The following is a 16,051-nucleotide window of genomic DNA, read 5'->3' as shown; positions in this document are numbered from 1 at the left end:
TGTCACTTTCTGGGACAGTCCCAGGTCCTTGTAATACTACTGTGGTTTGTTGCCTACACTCATATTTGAGGCACATGTAAATTTCAGTTAGAGGTTCATGAAAATAAGAGTTTTAATTTTTTTCCATTCAAGTTGATATACTCTCTGAATTCTGTTCATAGAGTCTGACAGAGACCCCAGGTTTAGAACCCCCAGATTCGATTCCATGTTGGCAATCTGGGATTTATGGAGGAGAAGCAGGTTTGACCAAGATCACCAAGTGGGATCGTGGCAGAACCAGGCCCAGGAGGGGTGGGAACCTCGCCTGGAGCAGCCCAGGCTCATTTGGTCAGCAGAGCGCCCAGCTTGCTGCCCAGGCAGCTTGGACAGTAGCAGGAAGGAGGCAGAGCTGGAACCCTGTGGCTGCTGTAAGGCACATGGAGGTACCATGCCAGCCATTCCCCTGGCCCCCACCCCATGTAGTCACAGTGAAAGGGCAGGCATTTTCTGTTCACTGCAGAATCAGAGGATCCCTGGGAAAGTTCTGAAGCTCACACCACGGGACCTCCTTGTAATCATAGTATTGGGTTGGTGCAAAAGTAATCGCAGTTTTTACCATTATAACGGCAAAAACTGGGATTACTTTTGCAACGACCCAATAACAGTGACATTCATTAGTCACCTGTTAGGTACCAGACTCTGTGCCAAATGCTATCTACGCGATCGTCTATGGCAGTCAATATTACTATCCTCATTTTGCAAATGAGGAAACTGAGGCTCTGGGAAGTTAAGTAACTTGTCCAAGATCTCACAGGCAGTAACATCACTGTCAGAGGCAAGACTGACACTGAGGTCTGCTGGGTTCCCAATGCCTGCCTCGAGGGCTGAAAACTCGCTGACCTCCTGAGCCCTGGCATGTCTCTAACAGAGCACAGACTGCTTGCCAGGCCCTGGTTGAGGTGCTGAGGACAGGGCATGGGTCTTGCCTTCAAGACGCCCCGTCCAGGGGCAGCCACGCATGGAAACACATCACACTGAGCTGTCTAGTGCAGCTCAGCGTCCATAGCCCTTTCATTCTCAGTTGTATCCCCAAGGCCTAGCATATGAGAGGAGAAAGAAAACCTCCCATAGCAGACAATGGCCCTTTATCTGTAGGCAATGTGAGGACCAGGCTAGCCTCCTCCCCAAAACTGGGGACCCGGATCCCGCCTGTGCAGTGCCCGCTGTGGGCAACAATGCTGCCTCCTCCTGTGCCCGCTTTGCCAACCTGAGAGGAGCCAGCCATGCCCGCAGCTTTCAGAGCTGCTTCTCCGTTGACCTGCCTGGACTTCGGGGCCTGGCCTCTCTGGACCGGCCTCAAGAACAGGCCTGCCAGGATGTTCTGGGACGGTACCCCAAGGGGGGTCTCAGGGGTGCGGGTTGGGCAATGGGGCACTTTCTGTATGGCTCTTATTCATTAGGATCCTGTTTGGCTTCTTGTTTGAGGTTTATGACCTGCTTGCCTTCCAGGACCCAACATCTCATAAATTTAAAGTAGCTATGAAATTTCTGTTTCTCTGGGCCAATCAGGCAGGGGCCTTTTAACAGAGCAGTTTTTATTCCCTTCATTTGGCATCCTCTAAATGTCTGACTGCTCCCTTGTGGGAAGCTCAGGCCTCTGTCTTACCCCTGTGCCCTTGTAAAATAAATTAAGAGGGGATGGGAAAGAGCGAACATGTATGAAGTACCTCTACGCATCGTGCGCCATCTCCCGTATTCAGAACAGCGCCAGGAGTTAGGGAGGTACCTTGATTGTCCCCCATTCTGCAGATGAGGCTCTGAGAGACTGATTTGCCCAGAACCCACACACCTGAAGACTGAATGACAGTGACATAAAGTGCCTGGTACAGGGCTTGGCACACCGGAAGTGCTCAATATGTTCAAGCTGTTATAATATTGCTATCACTTGGAAAATGTTCTAATTAATTTTTAAAAATTAAGTTATTGCAAAAATCAAATATTTGATTATTTTCTGTGATATGTTAGCTGTGACCTCATACCTGGTACCTCATCCCTCTTACCTTATACTTCAGAAAGGTCTCTGAGCCCAGGGAACTAGAGGCAGGCCCAGGACCCACCATGTGTAGTGCCAGGGTGGTGCTGGGATGTACAGGAGATCTGGGCCCTGTTCACAGCCACATGCTTTGGAGGCCTTGGGCTGGAGGGGAAGGTGCATGGTCTTTGGAGCCACACAACCAGAGCTGTCATCCCAGGCTGCAGCAGCAAGACACGTGTGGCCCTTGCTGAAGTGACCACTTTAAAACTGTCTTTAGATAAGAAAGTGTGGATCTCAGAGGTAACGCTCTCACTGTAGTTGACTGACAGCTGGACTGGCTTTATTGCCTGAGTACACAACCTCTGGCCTATTCCTGGCCCAAGGTCTCATTCTACTCTGGCCAGGGTTTGGGGGACAGGGAGCGGATTTTGTGGAAGAAATCCACTCATCCCTCCGTCTTTCCTAATTCACTCTTGGCTGCAAATCTGGGTTCTTCTGAAGCCACTTCTGCACTCCTGAACCACACAAGGCCCTCCCCACTCAGTTGCATTTTCCTTAGCAGGGAAGAAAGTAGGGCCTGAATAAGAAATTGGTGGGCCTTCCTCGGTGACCCCTCCTGGCTGTCCACCCTCGCTGCATGTGTGCGTGTTTGCCTGCTCAGGGAGATGGCAAGGGCTGGGGCCACCTAGAAAGACCCCCTGGAACCCAGAGGCAAGTTGTCACCCAGCGGAGTTCAGCAGAGCAGCGGGAGCCACAGCGTGTGTCTGTGTGTGCACCCTTTCAGAAACAGGCAAGAAGGCCTTTCAGAAGACAGTAAAGAGGCCTCCGCCTCCCTGATTCCAATCAGTTCTCTTGGCGGAGGCTGTTACGGTATTTCTATCCCAGCCAGAGGGTTTGTTTCACTCTTTGAAACAGCCCCAGAGCCCCGAAAGATGGGCACAGATGGCCTCTTCCCAGCTCAGCTTAAGGGCCACCCCCCGCCCCAACCCCAGCTCTCCAAACGTGGCAGCCTCCCAGCCTGCTTCTGGCGCGGGAAGAATGTGTGGCGCTCCCAGGGATGTTGGCAGCGGCCCCACGGCTTGGCTTCAAAATCAGAACCATCTGGTGGAGTGAGGGAAGTCAGAATGGTGCCCAGAGAGAGGCAGCGCTCTCCCCGGCACAGCCGCATGCTGGCTGGGTGACCAGGCACGGGCGGGAGACCGCTGGGAGATGAGCTTCAAGGGAAGGAGCAGGCAGGCTGGGTCCCCGGATTCACGTTGTTTCTCTTGCTTTTGTTAATGTGTCTCATAGGGATTTATGGGATTCATTGGTCTGGTTGGGGAGCCAGGAATCGTGGGAGAAAAGGTAAGTGGTATTGAGGGGATAAGATAAACAATTAGAGCTTGTGTTTTGAAATTTTAAAAAGGTGAAGAGGCCCTTTGACCTGGGGATTTCAGAATTCCCTCCCCTAGCCTCTCTCCTGACCTGGCATTCTGAGCCTGCCAAGAGCCATTGTTCCCTTTCTTGGCATCCCTTGGGGTTCCATCCCTGCCCTCCTGTCATCAGCCTCAAGCACAGTTAGACTTTTGTGTGACAACCAGCGGATGCGTGTGACCTGAGCTCCACTGGCCCTGCACAGGGGTGGACGAGAGCAGGGAGGAAAAGATTCATCTTTACAAAGAGGAAGGATGAAGTTGCCTTGCTAAGCCTCTGTTTTAGATGAGATAACAGAGGCTCAAATAGGGGAGGTGACTTACTCAAGGTCACCCAGATAATAAGTGGCAGTGCTCAGATTTGAACCAGGTTCATTGCCAAAGGTTAGTTACGCTTTGCTCACTAAGACACTCTGCCTCCTGTTGGCTCCCAGCTCCCACCAAGGGCCTTGGAGGCACTTTTGCCTTCCTTTGTATGGGTTGATCCGATCCCCAGAGCAGGCCCTCTGGGAGAACCAATATTATTCCCATTGAATAGATGGAGGAACTGAGGTCCAGAGGGAGGAAGTATCCCCCCAAGTCTGGCCCCGCCTAATTCTCCAGGCTCCTCTTGTGCCTCACTGTATCACTCTATGTGGCCCCGACCCTCAGGCCTCTGCCTTTCTCCCCCTCCTCCTCCCTCGCTTCCCCCTCCTCCTCCTTCCCCTTCTGCTCCTTCTCCTTTTAAATTCAACTTTTTGTCTTGAAATTTTAAATTTAACTTTTTCTTTTGAAATAATGACAGATTCACAAGAAGTTGCAAAAAATAGTACCCTTCACCCTGTTTTTTCCAGTGGTGGCATCTTACATAATGATAGCGCAACATCAAAGCCAACTCTAGCCTTCTGCTGTTGCTCAAATGTCCCATGTCCCTTCTCACCTACAAATCATTGCCTGTGCCGTTCCCTTGGCCAAAGGCACTCTTCCCATCCCCATCTGCCTCCACCCTTTTTGCTCAGATGCTCTTCATTATCCTTCAGCTCTTGGGTCAAGAGCGACTTCCCGAGGGAAGCTTTCCCTGACCAGCTCTGCCCCCAGTGGGTCAAGTCCCCCAGTGATAACACCTTAGCACCATGACCCCCCACCCTCACTGCACTGTGTCTCCTACAACCCTCTGAGTGCCTTGCTCCATGGGAGCAGGCCTGCTCACCACTGTATATTCAGAGTCTTGCAGATAGTGTCGGACACATGGTAGGTGCTCAATAAATATTTACTGGCTGGGCAGATACAAGAAACAGGGCCTCATAAAAACAGAGCCAAGATTCGAACCCAGAGCACCTACCTTCTGCCAACTCTGCCCAGTGTGTCTGGATTGCTCGAGAGCGAATGAGTTATGTCTCTGATTCTCTAGCATCTCATCTAGGTTTGGAAAGGGGGTGAGGAGAGTGAAAGACACACCTTCTCTTGCGGTTTCTGCCTCAGCAAGCCTAGCCCAGGGGATGCCAGGCCTAATAAGGACTAACATGATGTGGGCCAGAATCAAAGGGGACAATGTAATTAGCACCTTCCTTAATCACGACCATCCTTGGAGGGAAGTTCACTGCGTGGCCCGCTACAGGGGGTACTGAGGCCTTCCAGGGCTTGCCAGAGGTCTTGGCTTCCTCTGAGTGAAATCCCAGATCCCCACCTGGGTGATGTGGCCGTGAACTAGGCAGGGACCCTCTAGAGACCTTGAGCAAACCCCTACCTCTCTTTGAGCCTCTGGATGGCCCTCTGCACCTGCCTCCCACAGAGCCACCCCACAGCCATAGCCGTGACCTGCCTGCATTGCTGTCTCCATCACAGGGTGATCGTGGCATGATGGGACCCCCAGGTGTGCCTGGACCCAAGGGGTCGATGGTAAGGAGTAAGTCTGCATCCTCTTGCCCTCTCCTGTTGCAGCCTTGAGTGACAGCTCTGCTGTCCTCCGCGAACCGCTTACCCAAGACGTTCAGAATGACCAGCTCCCTCTTTGTCCGGGGGGCCTAGCTGCTGTCCTCCTGGCTTTATACCCTCCTGGGGCTGAGTTGACCGAGATGGGACTGAAGGAGGAAGGGGCACCTTCCATAGCTGATTCCTCCTTTTTCTTCTCTCTCTTGGCAGGGTCATCCTGGAATGCCAGGTGGTATGGGGACCCCTGGAGAACCTGGACCCCAGGTAAGCAAAGCCCTCGTGATCCCTAAGCTCAAACCACTGTCAGATAAGGGTTAGGTGGCTGGGTGTGGTGGCTAACACCTGTCATCTCAGTACTTCGGGAGGCCGATCACTTGAGGCCAGGAGTTCAAGATCGAAACCTTGTCTCTACTAAAAATACAAAAATTCGCTGGGTGTGGTGGCACATGCCTGTAACCCCAGCTACTCAGTAGGCTGAGGCACAAGAATCGCTTGAACCCAGGGGGCAGAAGTTGTAGTGAGCCAAGATCGTGCCTCTGCACTCTGCCTGTGTGATAGAGCTAGACCCTGTCTCAAAAAAGGAAAGAAAGAGAGAGAGACAGAGAGAGAGAGAGAGAGAGAGAGAGACAGACAGACAGACAGAAAGAAAGAAAGAAAGAAAAAAAGAAAGAAAGAAAGAAAGAGGAAGAGGGGAGAAAGAAAGAGAGAGAGGGAGGGGAGGAAGAAAGAAAGGAAGAAAGAAAAAAGAAAGAAAAGAAAGAAAGAGAAAGAGAAAGGGAAAGGGAAGAGAAAAGAAAAGGAAGGAGAGAGGGAGGGCAGGAGGGGAGGAAGAAAGGAAAGAAAGGAAAAGAAAAGAAGGAAGGAAGAAAGAAAGAGAAAGAAGGGAAGAGAAAAAAGGAGGGAGGGAGGCTGGGAGGGGAGGAAGAAAGGAAAGAAAGGAAAAGAAACGAAAAGAAAAAGAAGAAAGAAAGAAAGGAGGAAAGAAGGAAAGACAGAAAGGGAAAGAAAGAGAAAGGAAGGAAGGAAGGAAGGAGGAGAAGAGAGAGAAGAGAAGAGAAGAGAAAGAAGACAAGAGAAGAGGGAAAAAGAATAAGGGTTAGGAGTTCAAGCCTCAGAATCAGACAGACCTGGGTAGAAGCCCAGCTACACCACTCTCTGACTGTAATCCTGGGGCAGATCATTTAACTTCTCTGAGCCTGAATTTTGCTCATTTGAAAAACAGAAAAAATAATCATGGTCATGATAGTGTGATCGTGTGGGTTAAATGGAAGCATGGGGCTAATGGTGTTTGTTCCTTGGGAGCATTTTGGTTATTAGCATTATTGCTTTTGTCCATTCACTCATTCACTCTGTAGTTGCTGAGCGATAAGTGCTTGTGAGGAGTTTCAGGAGCTGGGTGAAGGGGCTCAATCTCCACTCACTGCAACCTCCACCTCCCGGTTTCAAGAGATTCTCATGCCTCAGCCCCCCTAGTAGCTGGGATCACAAGCGTGTGCCACCACACCCAGCTAATTTTTGTATTTTTAGTAGAGATGGGGTTTCGGCAGTTCCAGGAGCTGGGGATGTGGCAGCAGGAAAGGCAGAAAATGGGCCCTTCCTTTGGAGCGTGTAGTCTGGTACAGGGGGCAGGGTAGATAGAACCCAATAAGTGATGTCTGTTATGGAAGAAGCAGGCACGAAGATGGGAAATGCTGGACAAACAGAGCTGAGGGTCCTCAGGGGCCTGGGCTTCTCATGATGACTGAGGAAGCAGGGATATTCCTGAGGCTCTCAAGGCAGAGTGGTGGGAGAGGCTGGGAGAGCTAGGGGAAGGGTGCGGCCAGGAGCACTCAAGTTCAGGAGCCCCTTTTCCTCCCCAGGGGTGATGTGCAGAGGGTAGAGGTGGAGTTGCTCTCATTTGGAGCAGGTAGAACCTGCTTCAGATCCCTCAGTTTCTGCCAATGGAGGATGGAAACTGGGAAAGGGCATTTGCTTCAGCCAAAGCCAGGGCTCAGGGCTGGGAACCCAGTCCGAGGTGGGCTTCGGGGAGGTGGGGAGGGTGTGGGGGTAGAGGGACCAGCCCAGGCACAGATCCAGAGGTGGGGCTGGGGAGCAATGAGCTCAGGTTGCCTGGGTGTCTCCAAAGCCCAGACTGAGGAGTTCCCTGGGGTCTGATGAGGAAGGACCCGGAAGCCTTTCATGGTTTGAACCCAAGGGAAGCTCGCAATAACCTGTTCTCTACTATGATTAGGGAAGCAAGGCCAACTCAGCTCCTACACTTTTTCACGCACCTACTGTGTGCTAGCATACGCTCCTCCCTGGAGGTACAAAAATGGTAAGAAAGAGATCCAGCTCTTAAGACTCTCACTGTCTAGAGGGGGCTGTCAAGTATAAACATTTTCTCCATCATTAACAGATTTTATCGAGCACCTACTCTGTGCCAGGCCACACCAGGGGCTGAGGAGGGAGAGGGATGGACTAGTCCAAGGGTGAGAGGCCTGGATATAGGTGACTGTCATCCAGAGGAGAAGGCACCAGCACGGGGGGGACTCTGTCCATCCTCATGGTTCTTTGGACAAGTTGGAACATTCTTGAGGAGCACAGTTGGAAGCAGAAGCCAGCACTCTGGGCTCCCAGTGACATATTTTTGCCCTGCTCATGAGAAGGAGGAAAAGTCATGTCTGGCCCAGGGCTGGAGGAGCTGGCAGTGTGGAAGTGGGACTGTTGGAGTAGAAGCAGGGAGTCAGAGGACCAGCATTCTGGTCGGGGGGCTGGCACGGCTGGCCGAGGCACCCAGCTTGGAATGCAAGGGCCCAGCCTCCCTCCCAGTGGTCAGAGATGGAGTGATTGGAACCCTCAGCATGGGGGGTGCTCAGAGTAGGGCCGAAGCATGAGTGCAAGGTTGCTGGGGGTACATCATCAAGTTCTACCCCCGGCACCCCTGAACCTCAGCCGTCCTGGCCTCAGTCTCCCCATCTGTTTAATGGGAGGAGGAAAGCCAGGAAAGGAGTCACTGGGACAAAATGGAAGGCCGGTGGGAGATGGGGAAAGAGTGGGGATATTCAGGCCGATGCAGAGAAGGCGGCGGAGGCCTCTTCTGAATCCGTCGCCCCCCTGGCTCCACTCGCCTCCCACCCCGCCCCATCTCCTCAGTGCTTCCCCCTGTTCAGTGGGTGACTCAGGCTTGGTGAAATCAGACGGTCACTTGCTGCTGCTTTCTGATCCCAAGGTTGCCATGGCCCCCGGCTGCTATGGTATGGGGCTGGTCTCTTGGATGTCTTGGGGTTCCTCCTGGCCAGCGAGCTGCCCCCAGTGACACTGGGGAAGCTGGCTAACACAGAGGCCCAGAAAACCACCTTCAGAATCAGATACCTGGGGGTGAAATTCTGGCTCCCCGACTTGCCAGCTGTGGGATTGTTGGCAACATTCATAGCTTCTCAGACCCTCAGTTTCCCCATCTGTAAGTCAGCATGATGCCACCTGCAGTATGAGGTTGTCATGAGAAATGGTGCACTGCATGATGTGGGGCCTCGTAACCCTCCTGCATAATAACTATGGCTTAATGAGTGGTAATAACTATTTGTTAGAGACGATAGTTGCCACTATTATTAGTAAGGCTACTACCATTAAAAGTGACATTTCTGGTGATGTTATTCGCACCTGATTGGCATTTTCCCACTTTATCAATCACTTTCACCTCCATGTTGTCTGATAGCACATTGAGATCCATCAAGATTATTATCCCCATTATTGGGGCTGGGGTTGAGGCCCTGGGACCTGCCCAGGGTCACCCAGTGACCAGAGTTGGGTCTAGCATTCAATTCTGACCTCCTCCTGCCTTGCAAGAGCAGGCAGCTACCTTTTCCTGAGGACTTTGTCACTTCATCTTCTAGAATATCTAGGAGGTACGGACTCTTCTATCCCCATTTTATAGATGACAAAACTGAGGCCCAGTGAGTTGAAGTAACATGCCTAAAATGGCACAATTAGTAAGGGACTGAACTGGCATGTGAGCCCAGGTTCTCCAGTGCTACAGCCTGCTTTTTTCAGGAATCTATGCCTTGATGTAGAGACTTGGCTCCCGAAATTTCCCAGTGGTGCATTGCATGCCTTCTGAGCTCTGAGATCACTCTATAAAATGGCCCATTCTCACCCAGTCTTTGTGTTCTCCACCATCCAGGAGTCAGATCTGCCTTTTATGGGGCCAAGCCCGGGTCCACACCCTGCTTGCTCTGCTGACGAACGTTCAGCCTGGGACCCAGCCCCTCACAACAGCCCCTCCGCAGCAGCTGTCGGAGGGTCTGCCGGGTGATAGCGGCTGGGTTCCCACCCCTGGAAGCCATGGGGAGAGGGAAATGGGAACATCAAGAGTTCATTCTGAGGCCCCAAATGGGGCTGGGCCTCTCCCTGGTATTCAGAGGAGGGACGAGGCTGGCTCTGCCTTGCAAAAGGAGCACACCCAGTCTGCAGGAGCTGGGAGGCTCCTGGAGCTGGCAGAGGGTCCTGGCTGGCCGCTGGATGAAGTTGCCGCTTGAGGTCTCTTAAGCTGGGCCTGGAATTGGGGTGGGGGCGGGGGAGACATTAGGCAAGGTGTGGCTTGCTTCCCATCTTCTCCTGCGTTCCCTCCCTTCCCGCCCTCTGCCCTCTTCAGTTCGTGTGCTCCTTGATCATTCAACAGATTCCTGAGTGCCTGTCGTGCACCTGTGCCAGGCCAGGTGCTGAGAATTCCAAGAACTAAACTGGCCCTGGTTCCTCGCCTTCTCACCCTGCCTCTCTTGCTCCTCTTGTCTGTTCATCAAAACTGAGATGGCTGCGCATGTGCCTGTGGCTGGGCCTTGCTCCCCTCTCATGCCACCCCACCCACTTCTCTGCCTCTGCCTCTCCCCCTCCTTCTCTCCTTCTTGATCCTCTCCCACTCTGCCCTCTCTGCCTGCCAAGCTCACCCCAGGTCTGTGTTCTCAGTTCTTCCTCCTCCTCCTCTTTTCCCTGGGGGAAAATATTCAGGAAAATATTGGGTGTCAGGGTGGAGGCGAGGGACAGAACTTGGGTCACCAGATTCGCCTTTGTGATGGGGAAGAGAAAGGTAGACGAGGATTTGAGGAGACCTTTTGTCATACATGTCATTGTAGATGATGCAGTGGCTCACACCTGTAATCCCAGCACTTTGGGAGGCTGAGGCAGGAGGATCACTTGAGTCTAGGAGTTTGAGATCAGGCTGGGCAACATAGTGAGACCCTGTCTCCGCGAAAATGAGAAAATTAGCTGGGCATGGTGGTGCATGCCTGCAGTCCTAGCTCCTCAGGAGGCTGAGGCGGGGGGATCACTCGCGCCCCGGAGCTCAAGGGTGCACTGCACTCCAGCCCAGGCCACAGAGCGAGATCCTCTCTCAATAAATACATAAATGAATGAATGAATGAATGGCATCATATCTTCTCATTATTGATTTTGAGGAAAAGGAGAAGAAAATATTATGCAGGGAGCCTTCTCCCCACTCCCCAGACTCCTAGGAAAGGTTGAGGCCCATCCCCCTATAGCCCAGGGCATTGGCTGTGTCTGAGGCTGTGGCTCGCCTGCTGCTTTCCCCAATGAGCCAGGTGCTCAGTCCTGCCATGTGGAGGCTGCTGGGGCCCTGGCAGTTTCTGAACATGCCTGTCTGAGGGCTGCAGGCCTTCAAGCTTTGCCCCACACTCCCAGCCCCACCATGTTGCTCTCACTTGCTAAAAAGGGGCTTCTCCAAACTCCTTCTCCTCTTCTCAGGGTCCTCCAGGATCTCGAGGCCCACCAGGCATGAGGGGAGCAAAGGGACGTCGGGTAAGTCAAGCCCAGCTCTTGGGGGCTGATGCCGGTGGGAGAGGGCACACTTGGAACAGGGCCACCTGCCAGAGACTGCCTGGTCTCTGCCCCCAGCCCAGTTCTGGGATCTGTGACCTTTGCAGCACGAGGCAAGGTTCCAGGCTCACCCTGGACCTGGCTCTGCGGGTGGGACCCCACCCCTCTTTCCAACTCATGTCTGAGCCTTGCTATCCACCAGGCACAGTCGGGCTCTCTGGTACCAGCTCTTTGTTCATTCATGTATTCAACCAGCACTTATTTAGTGCCTACTGTGTGTCTGCCTACTGTGGCGGACACTTGGAGGCTCTGCAGGTATTGTGGTGAACAGGACAGACATGACTGCTGCCTGCCCTTGTGAGTCAGTCAACAAGTGAATCAAACCACTTGGCAGACGCAGGTGATAAAATACAGGTCATCAGCACATGGACCGAGGAAGTACCAGCAGCCTGGAAGCCCAGAGGAGGACCCTACCTGGGCAGGGTACTAAGGAAGGACTTTAGGAGAGGGCAGTGCTTGAGCTGATGCCAGCTTCCCAGCAGGGAACTGGCAGGGGAAAGCCCGAAGGTGATACAGGAGGTGGATGTTTAGGGATCCTCAGGGTCAACAGAGGGACGAGGGAGGGGGATGGGGCCGGGACTTAGCAGGCACCAAGCGAGGCAGGGCCTCAAAAGCCACAGCTATATTCCAAGGGCAGTGGGAGGCTGCAGGGGGGTTTAAACAGGGCTGTCCTGAGCACCATCGCTCGGAGTAATCGCTAGCACTTACTCTATGCCAGACACTGTCTGTCACACACATTAACTCATTTAATCCTCAACCCTACCCTGTCAGGTAGGTGCTATTCTCGTTCCCATTGTATTCTTACTTTATTTATTATGATTTTATTATTGGATTACTTAACCTTTCTCCCAGAAAGCCTTTGATTCCTGGGATAAACTAGGTGCTATGTGATTCAGCCCAAGCTCTGAACACCTCCAAGCCTCCACTCCACTCCCAGAGAGGCACAGAGAGGTTGAGTCACTTACCTCAAGTTGCACAGCTAGAAAGTAGCAGAGCTGGGATTTGAACCCAGGGAATCTGGCTCATTTGCATACTGAATTCAGCCTTATTTTTAATCACACAGGGAGGGCTGACAGGATGGTCTGCCACCAATAGGTATACAGGCATGGGGCCATGCAGCCTTACTGTAAAGAGAAAGTGAGATGATGCAGGTAGTGCCGGCAGCCCAGGCCTGATATCCAAGCTCCATATGGGTGATCTGTGATTATTGTTCTCCTCTTGGCTGGATTTCAAGTGGTTTTACAATTTCCCCCAAACCAGATGGCCTGAGCAGCCGGCCTGGAAGAGGGAAGATTAAAAGGCATTCCTCTGGCCCGGCAGGGTCCCTCCGGTGCCCATGTCCTCTGGGTCTCTTCAAACAGGCCTTGGCCCAAGGGCAGCCGGGCTCCATCCAGATCCTCTGTACCTCCCCTCCTGCCCCAGGAAGCTGGATTCCCTAGAGGGTGAGCTGCATGGGCCCAAGCCCCCCTGCCCTGCCTCAGGTGCGAGGCTCAGATCCCCTCAACTCACTGGGCTCCAAAATCCAGGCTTCCAACCATGTCAAAGTCTCCCAGCCGGGAGGGGAGCATCAGGAACATGAGTCCCTCTCCCCACTGGGTTTGTCAGGAATGCACAACCTATGAGATAGGCCCCCTGGGTCTCCTGCCGAACAGGCTGCCCTTCGCCACCTCCTAGATGGGGTGACTGAGGGTGGGGAACCTACAGAGGCACCTACCGTGCCTGTGAAAGAGCTTGACTCTGGGCAAGTCCTGATCAGCTCCTGGTTTGCCCTGTGCCCTTAGCAAGGCCTTGTGGCGCTCTGTGCCTCAGTTTCCCCATATGTGCCAAGGGGGATGGGCCTGGAGGTCTGCAAGGCCTTGCCTGCTTTCCTGCGCTCCCCCCCCCGCCACCGCCCACCGGAGGAAGAATGAGCACTGAGGGTTCATGGCCAGAGGCAAGGGAGGCTCTCGTCCTCTGTTGTTGGTGAGGATGCTGACTAGAACCTGGGCCCACCAGCCCCATTGAAAAGAATGAGGACTCTGGGGTCAGATGGGCCTACAGCAAGTCTCAGCACCCCCGGTTCCCAGCTGTGGAACCCCAGGCCGGTTTCTTAACCTCTCAGAGCCTTTCTCCCACCTGCTCAGGTGAGAGACTTTAATTCCTCCTTCTGAGGGGTTCATAAGGACCCCAAGATTGCAGTGCCTCGGGCCAACTCTTTTCCTGCCTGTGGGTGTTAGAGCTTAGCTGACCTTGCCTGAATCCAAGCTCTTCCTCTTGGATCTTGGACTTTGGGCCACTGATTTCCCCTCCGTGAGCCTTCGCTTCTCCCTCCGTAAAATGGGTGAGCAACAGAACGAAGCTGGCGGGCTGGCTTCGGGGATTCAGTCACCTCCTGAGCACCTTGTACCTGTTGCAGGGCGGCAGCACGTGATGGTGTGTGCTCCTTCCCGCTTGTTCATCGGCCCCTTTTTCACAAGAGCTGTCGTTGGCCAGATTTTCTGCCCCAGGCAGGAGCTCCTCCCCACCAAGCCTGACCCCAGGCCTGGCTGGAGGGCAGCCCCCAACCTGCCTACAGACATCTTCCTTGGGACCAGATACAGGAGAGCAGACACATGGCTCTGATAGAAACCCAGGCTTCTCTCCAGCAGGCGGGGTGGGAGTGGGCCTGCCCGGGTTCATTTAGGGAAGTAGGCGGCAGGACTGGGGGACCTGCAGGATGAACTGTTGAGTGGCCCAGAGCAAGGGTTAGAGTGTATGGCTACTCTCGTCCCTCTCCCTGCCCCGTGGAGTTGGGGAGACAGGGCGACTGGTGGCCCCACTACTGCTTTCTCCTCTTTCTTAAGCCAGGCCAGCTTCTCCCGGGCTCCCTGGTGCTCTGCTGGGATAGTGAGTTCTCTCAGATAAGAGGGATTTTAGACACTGTCTTCTCCAACACCACGCCCCAGTGTGCAGCCTTCCTGGCAGGCTCCTCTGGGCCCTGACTTGTATACTCCTGGTGACGGGGAGCTCACTCCCTTTCTGAAAAACAGTGACAGGTAGTGGTGAAAAAAATGGATGTCCTGCTGACTTGGTCTCAAATTCTGGCCCCTCACTTCCTAGCTGTGTGACCATAGGCAAGTTCACCACCATCCTGAGCCTGTTTCTTTCCTTGTAAAAGGAGGATAACAGCTTTCACTGCTCCTGCGGGGGCTGCTCTGCTCTATTATTTTTTAATGACTTAACCTTTCTCCCTGAAAGCCTTTGATTCCTGGGATAAATAGGGTGCTATGGGATTCAGGCCAAGCCTTCAACACCTCTGAGCCTCCACTCCCCTCCCAGAGCTATCCCTTTCCAGGGAGGTGTATGTCTCAGTGAGAGACAGAGCCCAGAGTCAGAGATCATCCCTCAGGAGGGCTCAGTTATCTGCCATCAGCTCAGCCCCTGTCCCGGCTCCCATGACCTGACACGGCCCCACCGCATGTGGCTCCAGCTCCGCCAGGCCTGTGCCCATGGATCACGGGTGTTAAGTCTAATAACATGGTGTGACAGTGTCCTTGTGAGCCTGAGACTAAGGCCTGGAGAGGAGGTGGGGCTTTTCTGGGTCACACAGCAAACCAGCAACAGGCTAGGGCTAGCACCTGAGCCCAGTAATGGCCACTAGAGATGGCTTGTTTAGGAGTTCATCAAACCTCAGCTTGAATCTGTGAAAACTCTCAACTGGTTTTGCACAGCATAGCGTGAACTGCCTGAGGAAGGGACTGAGCCCAGATTCCCCAAGCCACTCCTATGTCCCTGCCTCTGGGGAGCCTGCCGCCTCCTCTGGCAGCGCCTGGCAGGGTTAAGAACTAGCCATTCTTAAGCACTTTCTGCATGCCAGGCACTGAGCTGCCTGTGGGCATGGCCTCCTGTCTTGAGGGAGAGATTTCTTGTGCCCATTTCAGAAAAAAGAAACTGAGTCTCAGGGAGGAGCAGTCACTTGTCCCCAGACACATTTTCTGAGCAGCCCAATGCTTAGGGCTGGACCCCACAATGGGCCCCAGGCCCTGGGCTTGGGGATGCTGAGAACAGCATCTCCTAGCTGAGCCCTGGCCTTGCCCAGTGGCTCCCTGTTCCAGGATTATTTGATCAATGGGGTGCTCTTTAAGGCTGCAGTGTGGGATTGAAGCATAGGGAGCTCCAGGCAGCTGAGAAGAGGAATTTTCACTTTGTTGGTCCAATTATTCATTGAATTTTTTTTTTTTTTTGAGATGGAGTCTCACTCTGTTGCCCAGGCTGGAATGCAGTGGCACGATCTCGGCTCTCTGCAACCTCCGCCTCCTGGGTTCAAGCGATTCTCCTACCTCAGCCTCCCAAGTAGCTGGGACTACAGGCACACACCACCACACCCAGCTAATTTTTGTATTTTTAGTAGAGATGGGGTTTCACCATGTTGGTCAGGCTGGTCTCGAACTCCTGACCTCATGATCCGCCCACCTCGGCCTCCCAAAGTGCTAGGATTACAGGCGTGAGCCACTGTATCTGGCCTTCCTTGTTCTATTTTGAAATGATTTTTCTTCATTTAGTTTTCTCATTCCCCATCCTCCCCCACCTAGACACTTCTCCAGTGCCTTTTATCTGGGGGATTATTGCGGTCTGGTCCCCTGGGCTCCTGGGCCAGGATGGGCCGGCCTCCTCCACAGGACACTCCTGTCCTCCCAACACAGACCGCTTGAGACCCCCTAGAGAACACAGCCCGCTCTGTTTTCCACGGGTCTTTTCCAGGAGACCCCAGCCCATCTGCGTCTCTGTGGGAGCGCCCCTGGAGGGACACACATGGGGCAGTGGGTGGAGCCCACATGGGGGATGAGAGCAGCTAATGTGTTAGGGACCTTAACTAAGTCACTTCCCT

At 53.4% G+C, this 16,051-nt stretch overlaps 1 protein-coding gene across 1 annotated transcript in view; it reads left to right on the top strand.

Moving 5' to 3' along the window:
- The window catches only part of COL27A1 (collagen type XXVII alpha 1 chain), a 160,989-nt gene that overhangs the window by 94,768 nt on the left and 50,170 nt on the right, over positions 1 to 16,051 (top strand). The window contains exons 25-28 of the mRNA XM_025360383.1: positions 3,305 to 3,358; positions 5,251 to 5,304; positions 5,548 to 5,601; positions 11,074 to 11,127. Of these exons, the coding sequence (XP_025216168.1) occupies positions 3,305 to 3,358; positions 5,251 to 5,304; positions 5,548 to 5,601; positions 11,074 to 11,127 (216 nt within the window). The remainder of the gene's footprint in view (positions 1 to 3,304; positions 3,359 to 5,250; positions 5,305 to 5,547; positions 5,602 to 11,073; positions 11,128 to 16,051) is intronic.

The sequence above is a fragment of the Theropithecus gelada genome, chromosome 15 (genome assembly GCF_003255815.1).
Source record: "Theropithecus gelada isolate Dixy chromosome 15, Tgel_1.0, whole genome shotgun sequence".
Classification (NCBI taxonomy): domain Eukaryota; kingdom Metazoa; phylum Chordata; class Mammalia; order Primates; family Cercopithecidae; genus Theropithecus; species Theropithecus gelada.
This window is presented reverse-complemented; position numbering and strand designations above follow the sequence as displayed.